The sequence below is a fragment of the Rhipicephalus sanguineus genome, chromosome 1, assembly GCF_013339695.2.
Source record: "Rhipicephalus sanguineus isolate Rsan-2018 chromosome 1, BIME_Rsan_1.4, whole genome shotgun sequence".
In the NCBI taxonomy this organism is placed as follows: Eukaryota; Metazoa; Arthropoda; class Arachnida; order Ixodida; family Ixodidae; genus Rhipicephalus; species Rhipicephalus sanguineus.
Window position 1 is genome coordinate 66786726 of NC_051176.1, and position 21431 is coordinate 66808156.

Sequence of the window (21431 nt, forward strand, 5' to 3'; positions counted from 1 at the left end):
ACGTTAATACACCTGACGCTTGGTCCCACGTACGATTTACCGCAAGTAAGGGGAATCTGATATACAGCAAGGCATTTACCAGGTATACGTAACTGGACATATGTTTAACCTCGCAGCCGTCAGTTTCCTTTTCGCTACCCTCTATTTTTCTCTGAACGAGACGGCAGATTCTATATAGCTTTGCTGGAGCAGAAAACACCGTAAACATTGCCCAGGCGGTGGGAAAGTTCTGATACCCATTCGTAAGAGATTAACGTTTGGTAAGATTAACGTTCGCCTAAAGGAGCACAATCAGTCTTTGAAGAAGCCTAATGCATCGCATCTTGGGTCGCATTGCAATACGCCTGGCTGCTCAGCCCCGCCACGGTGGGCTAGTGGTTATGGCGCTCGACTGCTGATCGGAAGGTCGCGGGATCGAATCGCGGCGGCTGCATTTTCGATGGAGGCGAAAATGTTTGAGGCCCGTGTACTTAGATTTAGGTTCACATTAAAAGAACCACAGATAGTCTAAATTTCCGGAGCCCTCCACTACGGCGTCCCTCATAATCAAATCGTGGTATTGGGACGTTAAACCTCACAGAATATTATTACGTTTGGCTGCTCTACTGTGTTAATAGATGCGGATATACTATCTGGAGACAGTTGTAATTTAACTCGTGAAGTAATCGAAACCTTCCACATTCAAAGAATGGGAGACGCATGCGTTAGCCATGCGTCGATATCCTTCACAGACAAGCAGTTCGCGTATGTGCTCGGCACGTGTAATGTTAAGTGACATGCGTAATTTTCTCACTTTTGCGCATGCCTGCCGTGTTCAGCTGTGTTTTCCTGTGTGTGTGTGTTTGCTTGTGTGTGTTTGTGTGTGTGTGTGCGTGTGTGTGTTTGTGGGTGTGTGCGCGCGCGCGTGTTTGTGTGTGTGTTTCGGAATAAATCTTTCAGTTGCTACAGAGTAGTCGTCCCGAGTTTTCTGGTTCTACGTTTGCGTCTTTCAGCGCTGCATCAACTATGCAAATATTCCAACTAACCCAAATTTCTATTCTATTTTCATTGGCGTTTGGCGAGGTTGCTACTTTTGGGAATGTAAAAATCGCTTGCACCTGCAATATTTCAACACCATGCCAAATTGTAACGCGTTTTGCAAATACTTGCCTACCTTTTGCTTTCATATGTGCTTCAAACTTGAGCAACATGTCTGCACCGCAGCTGTAGAGCCGCACCCGGTTTTATCGCTTCAATGTTTAACACAGACTGTGTCTCGGTTTGCCATGTATACAGTGGTGACGTTGAATGCTGTGATTACTGGCATGGGGCCGCCAAAATGGTAGCTAGTTAGTGTCCGCCCCGATGTGCGTACCGATGATCCAAATATTTTAGTACCACAGTTCAATCAAAGTTAAAAGACCCGCCGTGATAGCTTAACGGCTCTGATGTTGCGCTGTACCCAAACCCAAGGACGCGAGGTCGTTTCCCAGCCTTGGCGGCCAAATTTCGCGCTGAGCGAAATGCGGAAACGCTCGTCTACTTGGTTTTAGACATACGTACCTCGCGGTCAAAGTTATTCCGGAGCCCTCAGTTACGGCGTGTCTTGTAATCCCATCGTGATTTTGGCACGTAAAACCCCCAAATTTAATTGAAGGGAAAAGTGACTGAAATTCACCGAGAGGCAGCAGCGATATGAGTATGGCGGCGAGACCGGCGAGGAGCAGCAGCGCCGCCTGCGACCTTCGGCGGCGACAGTAGCGCACTAAGGGCAGGCTGACCAGGCCTCCAGGGATCTCGCCCGCCGCCGAAAGGGCGAAGTTGATGAACCGGCTGCCACCCAGGTCAACCGATGACAGCGTCGTGGCGAACAGCAGCAGGTTGTCGCAGAACCTGCCAGTTGAACACCGCGGTGAAAAAAAGAGTACTTGCGCGAAGCTCTTCACATCGAGGATTGGCCAAAAGAAACACCTATAAATATAATGGGTATACCATGCACTGCAATAAATGATCAACGCTAAATACATTTAAATGATTGTTCGAACGCTAAATGCATCCATATTACAATATTTGCCGAGTGTATATGCATGCGACTTGGAAGCAGTTTTGATTTCGTACGAGTAACGATTTGCGTTGTGTTAAAGGAATGCGTGATAATAAGTTAGGCTGTGTTTATTGTTTCTTGGGGCGAAGTGAGTTGATCGTTAGTGTTGCTCGTTCGAGCGTATCCAGACCCGTCGCGGCGTCCGTCACACTCTTAAGAGACGCGGTTAAATCTTGCGGTGCAGGTAGATTTGTAAGCATGCGGGCATTTTAATTGAGAAATACGAAACACGACGCTTGATGTTTAACGCCTCTTCATACATTGCAAAGTAATGACCAACTGACCTTCCCACCCAGATGTTTCGCGAAAGTCCTTGAGCGCCACACTGAACTTAACACCGTTTCTGACGAATATATCAGCGAAACAACGCAATTAGGTACCGTATAATTCTACCTACCGGTTACATTAGGCGCTCCCCAGGGCAGTATTTTAGGGTATTGGCAGGTTCTTTGCAAGATAATAATCTTGTTACTGTTGTCACGTCCGAAACACAAATAGGAGTGTTTTGCAGATGACGGTGTTGTATTTGTTAATGACTGGTGCGGAAGATCAGAGCTAACTTGTTTTAACTCGAGTGACATGTTTATTAGCCAATAGGGAGCTTGCACGAACGGCGGCGGCGGGGTAGGCGGCCATTTTTTTGTCCTAGCCAGTCAAGCCGACGATCGGGGAAGCGCGCGCGGCACCAGCTCTCGCTCAAGCGGTGCCGGCGCGATGGTGCACTGCGTGGTTGTGGGCTGTAGCAGTTGCACCTAAAGTCAGGTAAATAAGTTGCAGTCAAAGAAAGATGGTTGCAGCGTGTTCAAGACGCCGAAAGTGCTCCTCAACAAGCGCGACAAGACGAAGGAGCTATCGGAGCAGTGCCGGCGTGGACGCTCGCGCGCATGGATAACCACGACAAGCATCACGTCTGTGTTCGCCACTTCCTTTCAGTTAGGCAAACCATGCTTGGCTTTCGAAGTTTCTCTGTTTCGGTAATTATGTTTAGTCCACGTGCACGCGAAACGCATCGGATTCTGCTGCGACTTCACGAAGCTGTTGTGGGAGCGCACGCAGTAGCTCCATGTAAACAAACACACGTACAGTACATACCGGTGTGATCCCCGTGATGATATCGCGGTTGCATTCTTCGACAGCAGTACCGAGCAAAAAGTACAAGGTCAGCAAAACCTATTTACTTTCGTGTAAGGCACAAAAAAGTCCGTCGGAACGTGTAAAAAAGGGTGCTATACCACTTAGGCACGGTACTACACCGCTAAAGCAAGATCAGAGATATAAGCAGAGTCCTAAGAACTCTGATTTAAGTACCTTGGCATAATATTTCCTAACATGACTTTTCTTAGAAACCGCACGTTGGAGACGTATGTCTCTTTTATAATTACTTTTCTGAATATGTAAACGTAGATCTGTATACTTGCGGATGCGTATATGGTGCTTTTTAAGTATTTCTTTTTAATTATTCACGTCGATGCTGCAAACACTACGTCCATTGTGGTCTGCGGCACGTGCTAAATAATAATTAAATGTAGAATAAGGTGGTTCATCAATGAGCTAAATTTGGTATGCCTGAGCATATTGCTGGCTAGTGATAGCGCGCCATCACTCGGCCGTACTATCTGCCGTCGAAGCATCCGCCGCCGCGTCCGTGGCGAAATGAAGACACGTCAAGTGCTTCAACGCACTAACCGGCACGCTAACTGGGTATTGCTGAGGGTGTTCCGTTCTATCTGTTGCTGTACTTGCCAAAGGCATATTGGTTACAGTGTTCCCCTTATGTACTACAGGTCCTGCGGGTTCTAATCCTCTGAAAGTGTCATTTCTGCAAATTTTAGTTGCTTTCTTTCCGTTCTATCTGTTGCTGTACTTGCCAAAGGCATATTGGTTACAGTGTTCCCCTTATGTACTACAGGTCCTGCGGGTTCTAATCCTCTGAAAGTGTCATTTCTGCAAATTTTAGTTGCTTTCTTTCTTATTGGCTTGTTTACTTTTTTCACTTCTTTCTTTTTCATTAGGGAGTAACATGCTTACATAACATTTTTGTGCGTGGAACATCGTGCAGTGCGCACAAATGTAATAGGCCAGTTCGCATATAATCCAAAAGGCAACTATAAAATAAAGGCTGGAAGCATCAGTCCCTTGGCAATCGCATTTCTACCCTATATGGTTTTATATGCACGAACAAACCAAATGCCGCAGACGCGCATGTAGACATGAGTCTATAAGCGTTACATACCATACGATGAAGAGTAAGATGGCGTTACGCAGTAGCCTCCTGTGCCTGAGTATCTCTACGGGACTAGTGGAACTGAGCTGGGCGTCGGCCTTGGACTTCTCCACCAGTTCTCGCATGGTGGTCTCCATGTCGGGCACCTGGCGTCCGTTGATGCGCAGTATCTTGAGTATGGCCGCACGAGCCTGTTTCTCGCGGTGGGTGGACACCAGCCATCGCGGAGACTCCTGCAAAATGCTGCAGCACCGACCAAGGAGCGACGGACCGTCCTCTGTACATGGTTGCCGCTACTAAATGTAGTCTAGGGAGATTGCGTAAGTTCAGAATAAAGCGTGAATTGAGCGGTAAGGGTGAAGCAGTAAAGAGAGCGTACCTAGTCTGAAAGTGCGCCCCGATAAAAAAAGTCCAGTTTTCGCCGCAAGGGTGAAGCAATGTATGCCATAGCAACGAATCGAAATGTTATACGAACTAAAGCTAGCAGCTAACTCCTTTGGGGTCCGACTTGGCGTAACTCAAACCTTAATGCAAGAAAACGCACCCGCTACAGCGAGCGAAGCGACCTTTGTGCTGTCTGTCGCTTCACCGCAAACTGAGCGTTGAGAAGACATGCACGTAAAGAGGTATGAGACTTCTGCTGATCCATGTCCAGATACGGCGACCACGCCCGGTTTATCAAAGTACGCAGTTCCTGCCGGAGCCGCGCAGCCACCCCTACTGGATCCCCCATAGGCCTCTCGCTCAACGAAAGGCGGTCGGCGCGTTTCCTCTCCGCTTGAGCCGAGATCGTCGGCCGCCCACGCACAGCACGCTTCACTCGCACGTAGACCGTACGACGCGCGGGGGCGCGGGGCAATGTCATCGATTTGGACTTTATGCGGAACATCTCGGCGACGGCAAAAATGCGTCTGAAGCGTCCACATAATTTCTACCGCAATAAAGATGATGGATTACTGCCTCCATAACTTCAAGCTGCATACACGCCTCATATTGGCGTTTTCCTTTATACAGCGAGCATACGTAATATCAACCGCAGTTATCACCTTTCGGCGCTGCCAGTGTAGGGATTGAGGGTTTGGTTACGTCAAGCTGATGGCAAACGAACACTGACGGCAAGCATGCCATAAGGACAGGCGAGACTCCATCGTGGTCGTCCACTCAACCTGAAACGATACACGGTTATTGCGTCTACGGTCACTGCGGACCAAATCTGATGAAATTATCCGACGTTTCGGGACCGCATACGGGTTCCGTGTTCACTCTTCACCTGGCTCCTGCCAAAGATGGCTGCCCCCTATAAGCGATAAAGAATTCTAGTCAACATGGACTGGGTTTACGTATAAAGATTCTATTCCAATTGATATCATTTTCGCGCTGCGTCAGTGGTTCGAGCAGAGCTCTGCCCATGCTGTCATCGGGATCAGACGGCCCTGAGCCCATGGATGTTCACTCTCTAATTCCCATACATAGTTTCACATCAAGAGAAGCTGTAACTACTTTTCTCCTTTATTTCTGGCCTTTGCGAATACATATGCGCAAAGAAGCGGTAAATTATTTGAGCGAAGTATGTCTAATTGGTGCATCATAATAAATTAGTAATTGGTTTGCTGGACTATACTCAATATGCTACTTCTGGCTGTGAGTTATCGGCCCCGCTGGTCTAGTGGTTACGGTGCTCGACTGCTGACCCGCAGGTCGCGGGATCGAATCTCGGCCGCGGCGGCCGCATTTTCGATGGAGGCGAGAATGCTTGAGGCACGTGTGCTGAGATTTAGGTGCACGTTAAAGCACCCCAGGTGGTCGAAATTTCCGGAGCCGTCAACTATGGCGTCCCCCATAATCATATTGTGGTTTGGAAACGTTAAACCACAGCAATTATTATTACTGGCTATAAATTAAGTTTCCTGTGCTTAACAAATATAGCCTTGAGGTAATTAGCATAGGATATACTGTATATAACATTATAAAACAAGCTACAATTAAGGAAATCCAAAAAACGGCAGGAAGTGGAAGATGGAAGCTTGCGGTGATAAAATCCGTAAACAGGGGTTGCGTGCTCGAGCACGCACCCCCTGTTTACGGATTTTATCATCTACAATTAAGGAGTAAGACATTTCGTGGGCCCAAGAAAAACGGGCTCCTAACCATCCTGAGCTGCTGCAGAAATTTAAGATAAGTAGAAATAGAGAGAACGCCGTGATCCGGTCATATATATATATATATATATATATATATATATATATATATATATATATATATATATAATGCCCTGTATGTAGGAAAAATGTTTACACATTTGCTACAAGTATGTACGCCGTCTGTACAGACAACCTGCGAACACTCGCCAACTTACTGCTGGCTTTCCTTTAGGAGGTACTACAGAAACGAACCACAAAAGGCCACAGCAGTTCGGCTGCTTCTTTTAGCCATATTTATGTAAGGAAAAAGAAAACTACACAATCTCACATCAGTCTATATATAAAGAAGACAAAAACCTTAATTTAACATTTGCTGGATTATTGCAAAATTTCTGCAGAAAACATTCAGAAATAAGCACCAACATAACATGCCGACTTCCTGAATTAACTGTATAACGAAAGACGTCGGTTGGTATTTGATTGTGACTCTCTTTTGCACCAACAGCGTCAATAACAGGAAAAAAAGAGCGATTAAAAAGACGCAAACGAAAAACAAATATTGCTTGCAAACATCTACAACCACCGATCATGTCGAGGAGTGTAATGCAGTCCAAAGCCAACGCCCACTGGACACGGCGTATGCAACCTACGCGGTCGGTTTACGTGATCGAATTCCACACTGCCGCAAGCTCTATTGTACATGACAACCTAAAGCATGTTCATAAGGGCAGCCATTTGTACTTATGCTGATACTATACATGGCTTGCACGTGACGTCACCATTGCTGCGGTCCTACTGCGGCGGCCATATTGGTGAACAGCCGCACGTACCAGCCGTACGACGACTACAGTGTCAACAGTGTTCAGTACGACTAGCCACCCTAGTACGACGGAACCGCATTCCCGCGGTCATTTTCTTTTTCGCGAGCCCGTTTCTCGTGCATCATGCCGCCCGTTGGCACAAGGCAGCCGTTAAATGCGGCGTACTATTAGAACTGATAGGGCAAGCGTGTTCTCGCTATGAGGAAAAGGTACGGTTGTGCGACGGAGTGGATGCCTACACGCTTCGACTCGGAACGGACACGCCATCGAACATCTCCGCCTTCCCAGACGTGTCGCAGGTACGGGGACATCGTGGACTATTTGGTTTTCAGCACTACTCTGGGCGAAATAAAGGCGTACAAAGCAATGGAACCGCACGACTACTTTACCAGCGGCTGTGTAAAGAGAGAAATGGATATGGGCCGGGCACGTAGCACGTCGGCAGGATAACCGGTGGTCATTAAGGGTAACTGACTGGATTCCAAGAGATGGCAAACGCGTGAGGGGGAGACAGAAAATTAGGTGGGTAGATGAGATTAAGAAGTTTGCAGGTATTACGTGGCAGCAGAAAGCACAGGACCGGGTTGATTGGCGGAACATGGGAGAGGCCTTTGCCCTGCAGTGGGCGTAGACAGGCTGATGATGATGATGATGATGATGATGATGATGATGATGTAAAGAGCCTGTCTGAATACGAGCTTCACGACCGTAAATTTGATCGTGCTTGCAAGGTAAGTTGAATGGTTCATGAAAATGGCCCCTTCGCCAGCCCCGAGTTATGAAATAGCGATGCACGAACGCTGCTAAATCAACAAGTGCTGATGTTTGCGCTTAGTTCTCGTGCGAGTGGAGCGAGGTGCACACGCCGCAGCGCGTTTTTCGATCGTGCGTCTCCCGTGCTGTCCAGTTTGTCATAAACATAGAAGGATGTAGTACGTGTATGTGAACGCAGTGCTGATGGTTTAGTCACTGCATGCGGACCGTCATCGGGAGCGAACCGCATTCGGCTTCATCAACACGCATCAGCCTGTGCTCGGCGCCGTTCGGCCTCTGCTTCCCATTTTTCATGACGCCGTTTTTTCGTGCACTCATGTCGCGCAGCGCCTGCATGCTTGCAGCTGTAGCCGAGCCGTAGAGACGGCGGCGCCCAGTCTGGGTTCGTCTCGTCGAACAACGCGGACGGCTTTCCTATGAACACAAGAGCATCCATGCTAATCAGTGTCTTCATATCTCCTCTCTTTTAAAGGGGTCATGAAGCACCCCTTGGGCTGATTGAAAAAACACATCCTGCGGAAAGCTGACACGGCTATGAACTGCTCTGCCAAATATTACAGTCGTGCGCGCTGTGTAATGGCCACAAGCGGAGCGCGAAGTTGCCGTTTCCCCAGGCACCCTCTTTTCAAACAGAGGCCGGTTCTCACTCTCGTCGGTGGGCGGGGCGTCTGTCCGCTGTACGTCGCAAAGACATAGCATGCTTATTGGCCGATAGCCGACGTAAATCGAGAGCGGCGTTCGGATCAGATGCGCTTCTTGCCGCGGAATGCCGCCACTTGCCGGCGCCGCACTCGCGCAAGCGAATCACAGCGGGAGAGCGATCGCGTTTCATGACGCGCGCTGGCGTAACTTCTTTCCCCCATGCCATCCCTCCCTGTCTAGCTTCCAGTGCGCTCGTCGGCACGAGAAAAGAGAGAAAGCGCTGGGAGCGTGCGCCAAACCCCCGTAACTCCGCTGATTCTTGACGGATTCGAGAAATTTTTGCGGCAATCGATTCGGGAGGCAGTACACTCCGATACTGATGCCATTAGATCATTACTTGGAAAAGTGGTTCATGACCCCTTTAAGTGCGAATGCACTTTATAAGCGAGCCTGAATCCGCCGTCCCATAGCAACGGCGCGAGGAGCGGAGAGGAGCGTCTGTAGCAACGGCGCAGCGACGTCACGCCCCACGTGACTGCGCGCGCTCCGCCCTCCGCTCCGTGGCTGCGCGCGCCCCGCGCATTGCCTGTGGTGATGAAGGCCGGCGGCGAGACGCCGAACGAAAGCGTGCGAAGCGAGCCGAGCACCCCGAAGCCGATCTGGCGCGGGGACGCGCGATGCGTGAGCGAGCGCGGGCCCTCGAATTCGATCGGCCGGACGCGCGCTTCAAGCGAGACTTCCTGGACCGCAGCTTCGAATATAGCTGCGCGGTGTGCGATCGAATGTGGTTCGACAACAACCTGAGCCCCATCTCGGGCGTGCGCAACGCTGCCAACAAGTTCAACGCGTTGCGGGTTCTTTGGAACGAGTTCGGAAGACAGATCATCATCATCAGTAAAAGTGCTTTGCACTTCAAAACGGCCAGACCTCCGTGGGTCGGCTGGCGCGTGCTCTCTCGCTGCCGTCTCCTTCGCTCGGCTCTGCAGTTTAGTCGCGCGCGCCCCCTCATAGCATCACCCCGTGCTTCGCACTTCCTCATACTCCCCTTCGGGGAAATGCGGGTTTTTTCGCTTACATCCTACGAAGAGCGCTCCACACACACGAACGTTGGGGTTTTGTTCGTCGAAATTTGCACGCCTTCTGCGCGCCAGCCAGGTCCTCTGACGGTTCGCGCTGAGCATTTTCGTACGCTCGCACTGACCTGAAATAATCTCTCGTATTCGAAAGAAGCTCATACTAGTGGGCTGCTTCTTTCTTCCGCAACTGTCGCTACGATTAGAGCAGCCTACAACTGCGCATACAACCATAGTAGAGGAAGAAACTCGCAGGTGCTACCAGGCAGCGCTGAACAAGATCTAACCGCTGTTCACCAATATGGCCGACTCGCTCCGTGCAGTGACGTCAAGTGACGTAGGTGCAAGCCATGTATACGTCACACCCCTTTCAAGAAATACCTCCTTTCCACATTTGACGGCGTCTGCGATTACATTGATTCAATTAATAAGTAGATGCGCTCGTGGCAAAAAATTGCGCTCACAGAAAGTTGCGTGAAGGATAACTAGGAGAACAACCTTTGCAGCAATGTTTCTGTCGCAAAATGCTTCAGCGCTGCTTGATTTTACAAACGGCCGCTCTAAACGTGACGACATGCTGCACAACACCGCACGTATACAAAGAAGAGTCCACACGTCACTCACAAGATGAACGGGATGAGGATTAAGCCGCTGAGGCCAGCGGTAAGTTGTAGATACTTCCAGCTTCCCACGAGGTACGCGACTCCAGGCAGAAGCAGCGTCGGCAGAGTGAATCCCAGCGAGAAGCCCACGTTGAGCAGGTTACGATGACGTGGCTCGACAATTTCCGTGACTGCAAGTCATGCACCACACGTTGACGCATACGAGAGGAAGAAGAGAAGCGCAATAGGTAAGGACACGCTAAAGACTCGTTCACACCTGCGACTACCACCGGTCGCATGACCATTTGCAAAGGGCGACCAAAAAGCTACTCAAGGCGACCGTCGTTTAGACCTGCGAGTGCGATTTACCCGTCACCACACACGATTCACGTCTGCTCCCATTTCCAGTGCCCCGTGAAATAAGCTGACGTCCTGTTCCCCCGCATCTGACTGGCTCAGAGAGTTGCGACTGCAGTCGCGTGACTGAAAAAAATCGAGCAGCGAGCGACTGGGCGACAGCAGTCCCTTTTCGACCAAAACGTCCAGTCGCGGCCGGTCTCTTTGCGACTAACTTGGTTGCGCCATAGAGTTTCCTAAAATGACCTAGAGGGAACTCTGGCGCTGCGATCGTTCAGCCACCATGGGAATGATGGGTAGTACACGGATTTGCCTAGTCTTCGTGCTTGTGGGCTTCGAACGCACTTGTGGCTTTGTTTATTGCTATGTTTTGGCTTTCTTTCGGATAAAAGAATGGATTGTTGTGAACTTCGTGACCAGATTTGAATCGGTGAGCCTAAAGAAGTTAAAGTGGTGAAGTGAAACTGCTGACTTTTGCTCAACTTCGTTTTGCGACAAAGCGGATGCAGGCCACGCGGAGCCAAACGGAGCCGAAAGAACGAAGTTTAGACAAATCCGTGTACTACCCATGATTCCCATGCTGGCTGAAGCGCGATGCATTGCAGCTCCCATAGACACTAGCGCCAGAGTTCCCTCTAGTAAGTATTGTAGGAAACTCTATGGGTTGCGCGACCGGTTCTAGTCGCAGGCGTTTTAATACGGCGCTTTTATTAGGGCCACCACTGTTCAAGTCCTATTAAAAGCGTAGAATCAGAGAGAATTCAGGTTTCCTTTTTGCTTTCGCATTGATTGACTGGAATCTTCTTCTATGAAACTGTTATTTCGTAAGGATTTTTTCGTGATTACAGGCCTCACAATGCTACAAAATCAAAGTGCAAAAGTCGTGTACGCTAGCTGTGCTCGATTATTGGTTATTCTGGGCACTGCAGTGAGCTACTTGCGCACAGCACAGAATCACAAAGCAGCCATAACACGAACCTTTTATTTTCTTACGGCACTCGTACAAGTATTGGCCTGAACTGGACGGCACATATTCTCTCTGTATCTTTGTTATTAATGAGAACTAATAGACAATAATGCCAATCACAGTATACGGGATGTTATTTGTAGTAATTAGGATATAAATTGGGAAGAAAGTAAAGTGGACGAAAAGATAACTTGCCGGCGCCAGGGACCGAACCTGCAACCTTCGAATAACGCGTCTGATGCTCTCCACTGAGCTACGGCGGCGGTCATCTCCCCGTTCACTGTATGGGGTATATATGTGCATTTACACCTAGGAGTGTTTGTCAGCGCCGATCGCAGCCATGGCGGCGAGTGTGGAACACTCTTTTTCTGCCTGTTGGTGTCACGTAGCACGTGATCTTTTTTTGCGAGCTGGCAGCTGACCAATAACCCCTCGCATACCTCCTGAAGGCATCAATTCTGCCAGAACGAGCGTTATTCGAAGGTCGCAGGTTCGGTCCCTGCCGGCGGCAAGTTATCTTTTTGTCCACTTTACTTTCTTCACATTTATATCTTAATTACTACAAATAACATCCCCTATACCTTCCTTGGCATTACTGTCTGTTAGTTCTCATTAATAGAGTGTCTAACAAAGAAAAATGAGCCCTTAAAGGGACCGACAACTGCCCAGAACATGAAATGAGATGACTGCACTGTTGAAAAGATTGTCCGTCGCATTGACTCAAGCCAACCCTGTTTATCTCGTGAGAGGTGGATTTATATTTTTATTTCTTTATTGAAAGTCGTGAAAAATGACCTTTGGCGCCTCTAGCGGCAAAATCATAAATGGCCCGATGAAGCCGGTCAAGTGACCGTTGATTGGTGTACGCGTTCGATGACTTTTCTGTTAGTACTGAAATATTGTTCATTTTTTTATATTAAAAGATATTACTCCATAAAAATGTACATATAGGCCTGCGTTAGTTGTATGCAACAAAGTGGCGCTGCCTTCGCTTGGCGTAGGCAGCCTTGACACAGGCGCAGGCAACCTTGGGCGCAGGCGCACACAACGCTGTACAAATACCAAGAAGGTGTATAAAGCCACATCATCTCATTGTAACAGCTTGCTATTTGCAAAAATGGTTGGAAAGCTCAAAATAAAGGTGGTTAAGCATAGTTACAGTAACTCCTGCGAAAGCAGAACAACGACAGCTTCCACAAGGGCTAGCGGCATCGCTATCAATTCTCAGCGTTGCTGGAGCAAGCCTTCATGCGTGTTTGTAGCCTTTCAGATAGAAAAATACTGCTTATAAAATAACTACGTGCTTTTAGGATAAACCACTGCAGCTACAAACGCTACGAAGGGTAAGCTTCCTGTTGCGCAGTAAAAAACTGGGTCGAGAAAAATCAGTTGTTTGTCCCTTTAAGAGTCATCTTCTTTCCTTCATTCATAGCGAGGGTCTCGTTAGGCGGTTATGTCAAATGGAAGAATTGAAGTTCATGCGAAGTACCCATCACAGCTTTGAGATGTAGAAAAAGCGGTATCTAGTAATTATTATGGAGTAATGAAAATCAACCGAATTCAACGGCGAAACCCAAACCGAAGCACCGATGAGCGCAACAAGAAGGCGACCAGAATGACGTCACTGTTCAAGACAATGGTTACAGAGGTGTAGTTCTTCCGCGTTCGTTAACGTATGCGCGCCATGCGTACTCTAATTGCAAGCGTAGCCCACACACTCACACACCGAAGTCGGTTGATGGCTGATATAACGACGCGTCTACTCATTTTGGACGTCTCAGAACAATGTGGCAGTTGCGTTCCTCCGCGTTTCGGTTTCGGTTTCGCCGCTGAATTTCATTGCTTCGCAATTAATACTAGAGGCCGCTTTTTAGAAATGTCAAAGCTGCAATGGGTTCTTCGCATGAAGGACTTCAATTCTCCCATTAGACATAACCGCCTAGCTCCACTAAATAAAAAGTCAATTAATTTAACTTTCTTAATTAATGTCCCAAATTATATTTTTAGCCGTCTTAAGATGCCTGCCGCTACAGAAAAAGCAATTGTGAAGGCATCGAACAAATATCGCATTTCCCTGATTTCAGAGGATTTTCGGAGACATTTCTTGAAACTCCCTGTATAGTACTCTCGTCATGATGATGGTGAGGGTCCCCTTTGAAGCTGGCTGGCGGCATATACAGGGTGTTTCAGGAAATGTGTCCAACCTTCTCAAAAAATCAAGAAAATGCGATATTTGATTGCTGCCTTCAGAATTGGTTTTTCTGTAGTGGCAAGGATTTTAAGATGGTTAAAGAAATTATTTGGGGCTGTAGTTAATAAAGTTAAATTAATTAACTTTTTAATTAGTGGAGTTAGGTGGTTGCGTCAAATGGGAGAATTGAAGCTCGTCATGCCAGAAACCCAACCCAATTTTCAGATTTCGAAAAAGTGGCATCTAGTAATAATTACGAAATAATGAAATTCAACCAAATTCAATGGCGAAACCTAAACAGAAACATGGAAGAACGCAACTGCCATATTCTTCTGAGACGTCCAAAATGAGTGAATGACTTTTTCTGTAACGCTAGACATCTTAAGATGGTTATAGACATGACTTGAGACAGTAATTAAGAAAGTTAAGTTAATTAACTTTTTAATTAGTGGAGTTAGGTGACTGCGTCAAATTGGGGAATTGAAGTTCTTCGTGCCAGCAACCCATCCCAACATAGAGATTTCGAAAAAGCGGCCTCTAGTAATAATTACGAGGTAATGAAATTCAAACCGAATTCGATGGCTTTCGCTGTTGAAAGCCGTTGCATTTCGTTGAATTTCATTACGCCACAGCAATTACTAGAGGACTCTTTTTCGAAATCTCAAAGCTCGGATGGGTTCCTCGCATGAAGAACTTCAATTCTCCCATTTGACACAATCACCTAACTCCACTAATTAAAAAGTTAATTAATGTAATTTTCTTAATTACTGTCCTAAATGATGTCCTTAATTACTTTAAGATTCCTGCCGCTACAGAAAACGAAATTCTGAAAGCCCCGAGCAAATATCGCATTTTCCTGATTTTTTGAGAAGGTTGGACACATTTCTTGAAACACCCTGTATTTCGCCCTTTCTTGCTGTATCGTGTAACCATGAGCTGCGCTTATAGAGATGAAAAATTCGTGAACACGGAATGTCGCTGGAGCGAACGTTTCGACAGCTTCCATCTCCCCCTGAACTTGTGCCTTTTTTTGGAGATGCGTTTAGTGCATTTACTAATGCTTAGAAATAAAAGGTAACAAGAGCGCCTTACATTTGCTGTATAGACATTCTTATTTGATTGAACATGCAACTAATTCAGTATGTGTTATCCGATCCAATCTTTGATCGGAATTTAATACGGCTGCATCGCGTGGTTTGTAAACACGGCAGGGAAACTTGGCAGCTCTCCGTGTCTAACGGCTCGCATCTGAACACACTGTCATCACGCGACATCATTGCTGCTCGATGCAACAATCGACATCGAAGCGAAAGGATGTGGCACCGCAGAATCCACATCGCTTCGTTTCTTCCCGTTTCACGTTGTTTCATTTCACCCTTCCATACGATCGTGTGCCTCCCTGCATTGCACCGCTCCAGTTTCTTTTTGTTATTTACCTTATTTTGTAGTGTGAGCCTTATTTTATTACATGACAGCCACTGCACGCGTATACAACTTCATCGCATTTACGCATCTTATGCTCCCAACTTTCCCTTTTTCGTGGAACGACAGCGCAACACAGAAGACAAAGAGTAGAAGAGGAGAAGGACCCAAGCGCTACATGTTCTCCTCTTCTACTGCCCGTTTTCCAACCGTGTCGCGCTATAAGTCATTCCACGATGAACATCCACCAACTAGCCCAACTCGCTATTCTGTTTCTTTTCTCGTGCATGCGCATGGTTATTGCTACGCGTACTTGTGGCCTATGCATTCCTTGTTTCTCCATGCTCTTTCTGGCCATACCATACATTTCGAAGAAATGCTTGCCTTTCATTTTCTTTTCGAAGGTTACAGTTTGCAGGCATATGTACCACTCTGGCACAGGGTTCCGTTGGTGGCTACTTTGCGCCAAATTGGCTACCTTAAGACCCCGTCTGGCGACGAAAATTTCTGGTTGGCTCCATGGCTACTTTCTGGCTAACTGAATTTCCATGTTTTGGCGCATTTAGTAGCCATTTCTCCTATTATTTGGGGACCAAATAACAGGCAAGCCTAACGACCAAGGGGCGTTGACAGGGGGGTGCAAAGGGGGCACTTGACTACCTCAAGACAAGGTAGCACTGCCCCTGAAGCCCCACCAGCACCCCCCCCCCCGTCCCCCGCCGCGATGCCACAGGGGTTTGGCCCCCTCGAGACAAATCCTGCGGGCGCCCTTGCGACTACCCATTGTTTGAGTGTCCATTGTTTGCTTAAGCAGTCCAAAATTTCTCTGTCTCTGGCAAGAACTCTATCTATTATACATAAACTTACTGCTTGTACACTCAACTAATAATAATTTATTCATTTATTTGCAACTTACCTGTGCCTTGATAACCAAGTAAGAGGGGAGAATACCGTGCTTTTATTTCTTTGTTGCTGCTTATTCAAAATGACATAATTTATTGTTCAATAATAAAAAACTGTATTGATATATAATACCGCTTCTATTGCATTTGGCTACAAATTTGGCGTTTAGCTTGAGCTCTGGCTCCTTTTTAAATCTACCCAATGGTAACGCTGCTCTGAGAAGAAAAATTGCAAACTATCTGCTGACAAAGGCCTGCGGTACATATAAAGTTGAGTTAGTTTGGGGATCCACCGTCGAAAGAAATGTAAGGAGAGGAGACACGGAGACGTGAGAAGCGCGTCTGCGTTGTCTTCTCTCGCATCCGTGTCTGCCCGGTAGGAGACCGAAGTGCACAGTCACGGGAGATCACAACACGGCTAATGAAAGAGACGCGACCGACGCCGCGTGCAACTCACATAGCGATGCGGCTGTCGTCTGAATTCCGGCGACGCAAATGGCAGTGATGAAGCGCAGGCTGTTGTAGCAGGTCGCCGAAGGGGACGCTGCGGACACGGACGCGAACAGAATGAAACCAAAGTTGGAAACGAAGAAGATGAAGCGCCGACCGTACCTGCGAGTTTCGAACGATAGGTAAGCAGCGCATAAAACCAATACATACAAAAAGAAATCGAAAGGAAAAACAATGGCTGTGTTTTCGCGGAATCCACACCTGGCGTTCGAAATGAACACTAGATGGCGCAAGAACAGCAGCAACAGAATGAACGAAGAGTAGCGTTTTGCAGAAACACGCTCGTTGACGCGTTCAGCATATATCACATGATTAGCGCTGGTATCAAGCCTACCTGTCACGTGCAAGCGATGTAATAATGTTTGGGCTGGTTAAATGCAAACATTCCTTGTTGTTGCGCAACTACACCGTATCTGCATGCTGAGAGATAGCGCTATGTGTGATTTGTTTAAATACAGTCGCAGAGCAACTTATTTTCCAACGTGCATAGCATACAGACATACATACATTGTGGAGAGAAAGTACTCGTGAGTCGAACGAAACAAGCTGGTGCGACTACATACCTTACAGCGCTGAACTACAGGTGAGCCGCAGTTTCGGGCGTGAAGCTTATGTAGGCTTACCTACTTTTAGGTTGTAACCGGCTATAGTTGGAAATTATCGTTGTTAAATATTCCTCTATGAAGGCTCTTGAAACTATCCCGCAGCTAGAAATATCTGACATCTACAGTTTTCTCGGAATAACGTTCGCACTGCGTACCCCAAGCGCATTCTCATGTCGTTGTGTGCGCTCACTCTTCCGCTCTCGTTCTTCGTGTTGGAAAAGCTTACGTTTGAGGTGGCAGTATCTGTATAGGACAAAAAAAAAAAACTGACGTTCACGTTGTTTTTAAATGTATCAGCACTTTAATTCCCGCGGCCGTGCTTCAATTTAGGCCGGCATCGCAATTCTAGAACTCCGTTAGTGCTCATTTTTAGTCCGCATGCACCATTTCGCGCACAATATTTCTTTTTAAGCTTTCGAGGACTTATCCGAGGATACCGCGCTCGGTACCTGTGACTGTACATGTGCGGTGTTTCACGCGTGACACCACAACATTTAAGGAACTTTTATGCAAATATTAAAAATTCCTTGAACACAGGATGTTGCTTGTCAACACGAGGTGTCGCGCTGCCATCGAAACGCCACAACGCTATCGACTCGATGGAGTTGTCGCGCTGCTACACGGCAGTTTTTAAAGGCCGTTGGGTCGTTCAGGCGTTTCTCGCAAATATTGTGGGGCGCTGCGGATCTTCATTTTATTATTCATGTGACCTAAAGTTAAATGATATAAGTTCACTGAAAAACTGAAATACGTTTGTTGATGCTACTTAAATATTTCAATAAATTTTTTATTCGTAGTTATGAATGCATATATTTAGCTTTTAAGTTGTTGAGCAGCGAAAGTGTGGCGAGTGAAACACCGCAAGACGGCACGATGAAGACAAGCGCGTTGCTGTTGTCGAGAGTTCGCACATTTCAAGTGGCAAAAATACTCTATTAAATAATTCCCAGCACTCACATATACTGCTTTTAAGGCATACTGTTTAGATTCCTTTTTTCTAATCGCGCGTACGAGCACACTGTTAACAAGAGGGCACGTTGGCGCTGTTTCCGCTTCCGTCAATGGCCATCGACGTTTCGATGGAGTTGTGGGATCCTCCGTTGACTCGACAGACTATTGACTCTACGGTCTTCGAAACGTCCCGTGTAGCAGCCTACGCTTGACCATTAAGTGAATAGACTATCGGTTGGGTGGTCTTCCATACGCCCGTGCGACACGGGTATAATACACTCCAGCCAACAGGTATACGCGTTTCGAAGGGTGCTGTTGATTCTATTCAATATGGTACATGCACAACGAAAATCAGTGAGAATTAAGTCTTTCTTCGAAGGCTTTCTAACCGTGCTGATCCCCGTGAAATTATCCTTGTCAGGTGGTGCTTCCTTGTGACAACCATGATTCAGCGAATCGTCTAGCTTCCTTTCTACCCTTCGACGCCACTGCGCCTCCCCCCCCCCCTACTTTCTTTTACCTCTCCTCCTCCTTCGTTTGGATTTGGAGGAAAGGGTACGAAGCAGATACATACAGCGCGCTTAGGAAATCAGTTGCAGCCTTGAAGAAGACAAATCTGCTTGTCGAAACGTCGGCTTCAGAGACAACCCGTGTTCACAACTCTCTTCAAGCTTCCATCATCTCCTGAACGTCTGCATTTTCTACTATTTTTGTATTATACAAACATGCACTTCGGGGAGCACAATTTCACTCACATGTCTGAGAGACGGCCCAGCGCCAGCGCTCCCACCAAGGATCCCGCGAACACAACGCTCTGCATCAAAGATCGCTGCCAGTCGTGCGAACACACAAGGTCCCACTGCAAACACAAAGCCAAATTTACGTTCTTTTTTACATCCGACAGGGTGAAATGAACTAAAACGTGCACGGTAACATGACGTAACATGAGGCACGAGACGTCATTGCGCAGTTTACTCAGAACGTACGGAGCTGATAGCCATTTGCATTGGCTTAGACTGAGGAGGGTTTGGGGGGTTCAAATACGAGACTATCCCAGCTATCACGCAGCACGATTTCAAAAAAGAGGAACGGCGTTACTCGAAGCAAACCCACTGCATATTGTTCCTAGTGCACTGGAGTAGCCACTGCTATTTTTTCGTTAATTAGGTTTAATAAATTAGTCGTAATTATATTTGTAACTCAACAAGTACTCACTTAATTGTCAAAATTTCAATGAGGCGTATCTAGGCATGTTAAAATGACATCTAACTGCGCTATTTTCAAATACGTGCTAATTGCGCGCTCATTTTTTCCGGTTGACCAAGAAAGCCCGCGAAATATGAAACGTGACGCGTGACTAGGTCGCTGCGAGCATTGGGAACCAGCGCCCTCAGACAAGCTCGTTATGAGGTACGTACTTGTCGAGTTATAAATATAATTAGACTAGTTAATTAAACCTCATTAACAAAAAGTTAGCAGTGGCTACTCCAGTGTACTAGGAACAATATGCAGTAGGTTCGCTTCGCGTAACCCAATCCTCTTTTTTTGAAAATCGTGCTGCGTGATAGCTGGGACACCCTGTATACATACATACATACATACATACATACATACATACATACATACATACATACATACATACATACATACATACATACATACATACATACATACATACATACATACATACATACATACATACATACATACATACATACATACATACATACATACATACATACATGCATACATACATACATACATCCGCTCACCGTAAAATTGCTGGCAAAGTTATCGTCGCATAACATTGACCTTGTAGGCAATTAACAGCTTTTTCATTTCAAAGTCATAGATTCCTTATCTCGTTTACTCTCTGGTTGGAGTTTTCACGCGCAAGCGGAGCTCGCCCGCAGTCGAAGCGTCACTCATGTAATGTGAGCGCCCGCAGCCTCTAGCGGCCGCCGCTGCGGATTTACCGAGCAGCTTATCGCAAGACAGAGCTTGCCGCAGCATGCAGCCACGCTGTGCATTTGTTGTTCTGGAGCAGATGCTTTGTGATTATGTCGCGTACAATTATTTTGAACAACCTTTACGCGATTTTTATGCACACTACGAATGAGACGGCTGATATAGGCTGACTTGGTCTCATAGCAGGGAAGAGCGCAGTTACGCGAGACAAGGGAGACTGACAGGACTTGGCGCTGGCTAACAACATGAGCGTTTATTTCGTATGTACACAAATATACACGCTTCTTGGGAAACGGAAATCAACAAAAGAGGGAGGGGGGGAAATAGGTCAACGCATGCGTGCCAACTAGTCCATGACGGTGCTATGATCACGTGCGGAGATACTTAATTTCCTTGTCGGTTAGTGCGATCGATGGTGTGCTTACACATGATGGCCCAATGGAATGAATTGGCTATCACGATATCTGCGCAAGATGCGCGTCTGATCAAAATCATTGTGCCGACTGTGGCTGCAGTCCTAATTTTGATTTTGCAATCCCAATTTCAGAAATTTCAGGATTGGCTGAAATGTGTTTTTTTGCAGCCAAAATGTCCTCATTTTCTTTACGCGGACAAAATTTTTGTTATCGAAACTAACTTAAAATCATTGTTCTGGGTGCAATATATGCGTCTACAGTAAACGTGGTCAAAACCGGGAACGGTGACCGCGGGGCCTCGTGGTCATTCTTATCTGGACACACCCTGCAGTGAATCCTTACGTAAACCGGATAGAGCATGGGCTAAAGAACGGTTGTAAGGTAGAGTGTTCGAGTTGTGTTTTTATTCTAAGAATCAAAGAAGCAGGATTTGACATCTTGTTAACTGATCCAAGCCGGTGTCCTTAACCACGTGTTGCGTCAAGCACACAAAGATGTTTGTATCTTGTTCTGTGAAAGTGGTGTATGTGATATGCCTTTGTCATGTGTCAAGATGTACTACACTGTGAGAAAGGCTACTGTCCTAATGTGCGCCTCAGAGAGATCTACGCCGTGGACACGAATTATACAAGCTCGAATCTGGCCACGTAGTGCAAGTTGTGCGATTGTGAGGACTCGCTTAGTCAAACCAAAATTATTTTCAAAAAAAGAAAACCTGGTAGGTATATCACGTGCACAAAGATTCTGCATGGTGCGTTAGTTAAACGTCTATCACCATTTGT

General features: G+C 46.9%; 1 protein-coding gene across 2 annotated transcripts in view; it reads right to left on the bottom strand.

Annotated features, from left to right (window-relative positions):
* Positions 1-21431, bottom strand: part of LOC119392597 (solute carrier family 22 member 6-A) — a 50388-nt gene that overhangs the window by 11054 nt on the left and 17903 nt on the right. For both annotated transcript variants that reach the window (XM_037659697.1, XM_037659698.2), the window contains exons 4-8: positions 19021-19124; positions 16657-16811; positions 10383-10551; positions 4317-4550; positions 1658-1872 (exon numbers count right to left, since the gene is read on the bottom strand). In XM_037659697.1, the coding sequence (XP_037515625.1) occupies positions 1658-1872; positions 4317-4550; positions 10383-10551; positions 16657-16811; positions 19021-19124 (877 nt within the window). The remainder of the gene's footprint in view (positions 1-1657; positions 1873-4316; positions 4551-10382; positions 10552-16656; positions 16812-19020; positions 19125-21431) is intronic.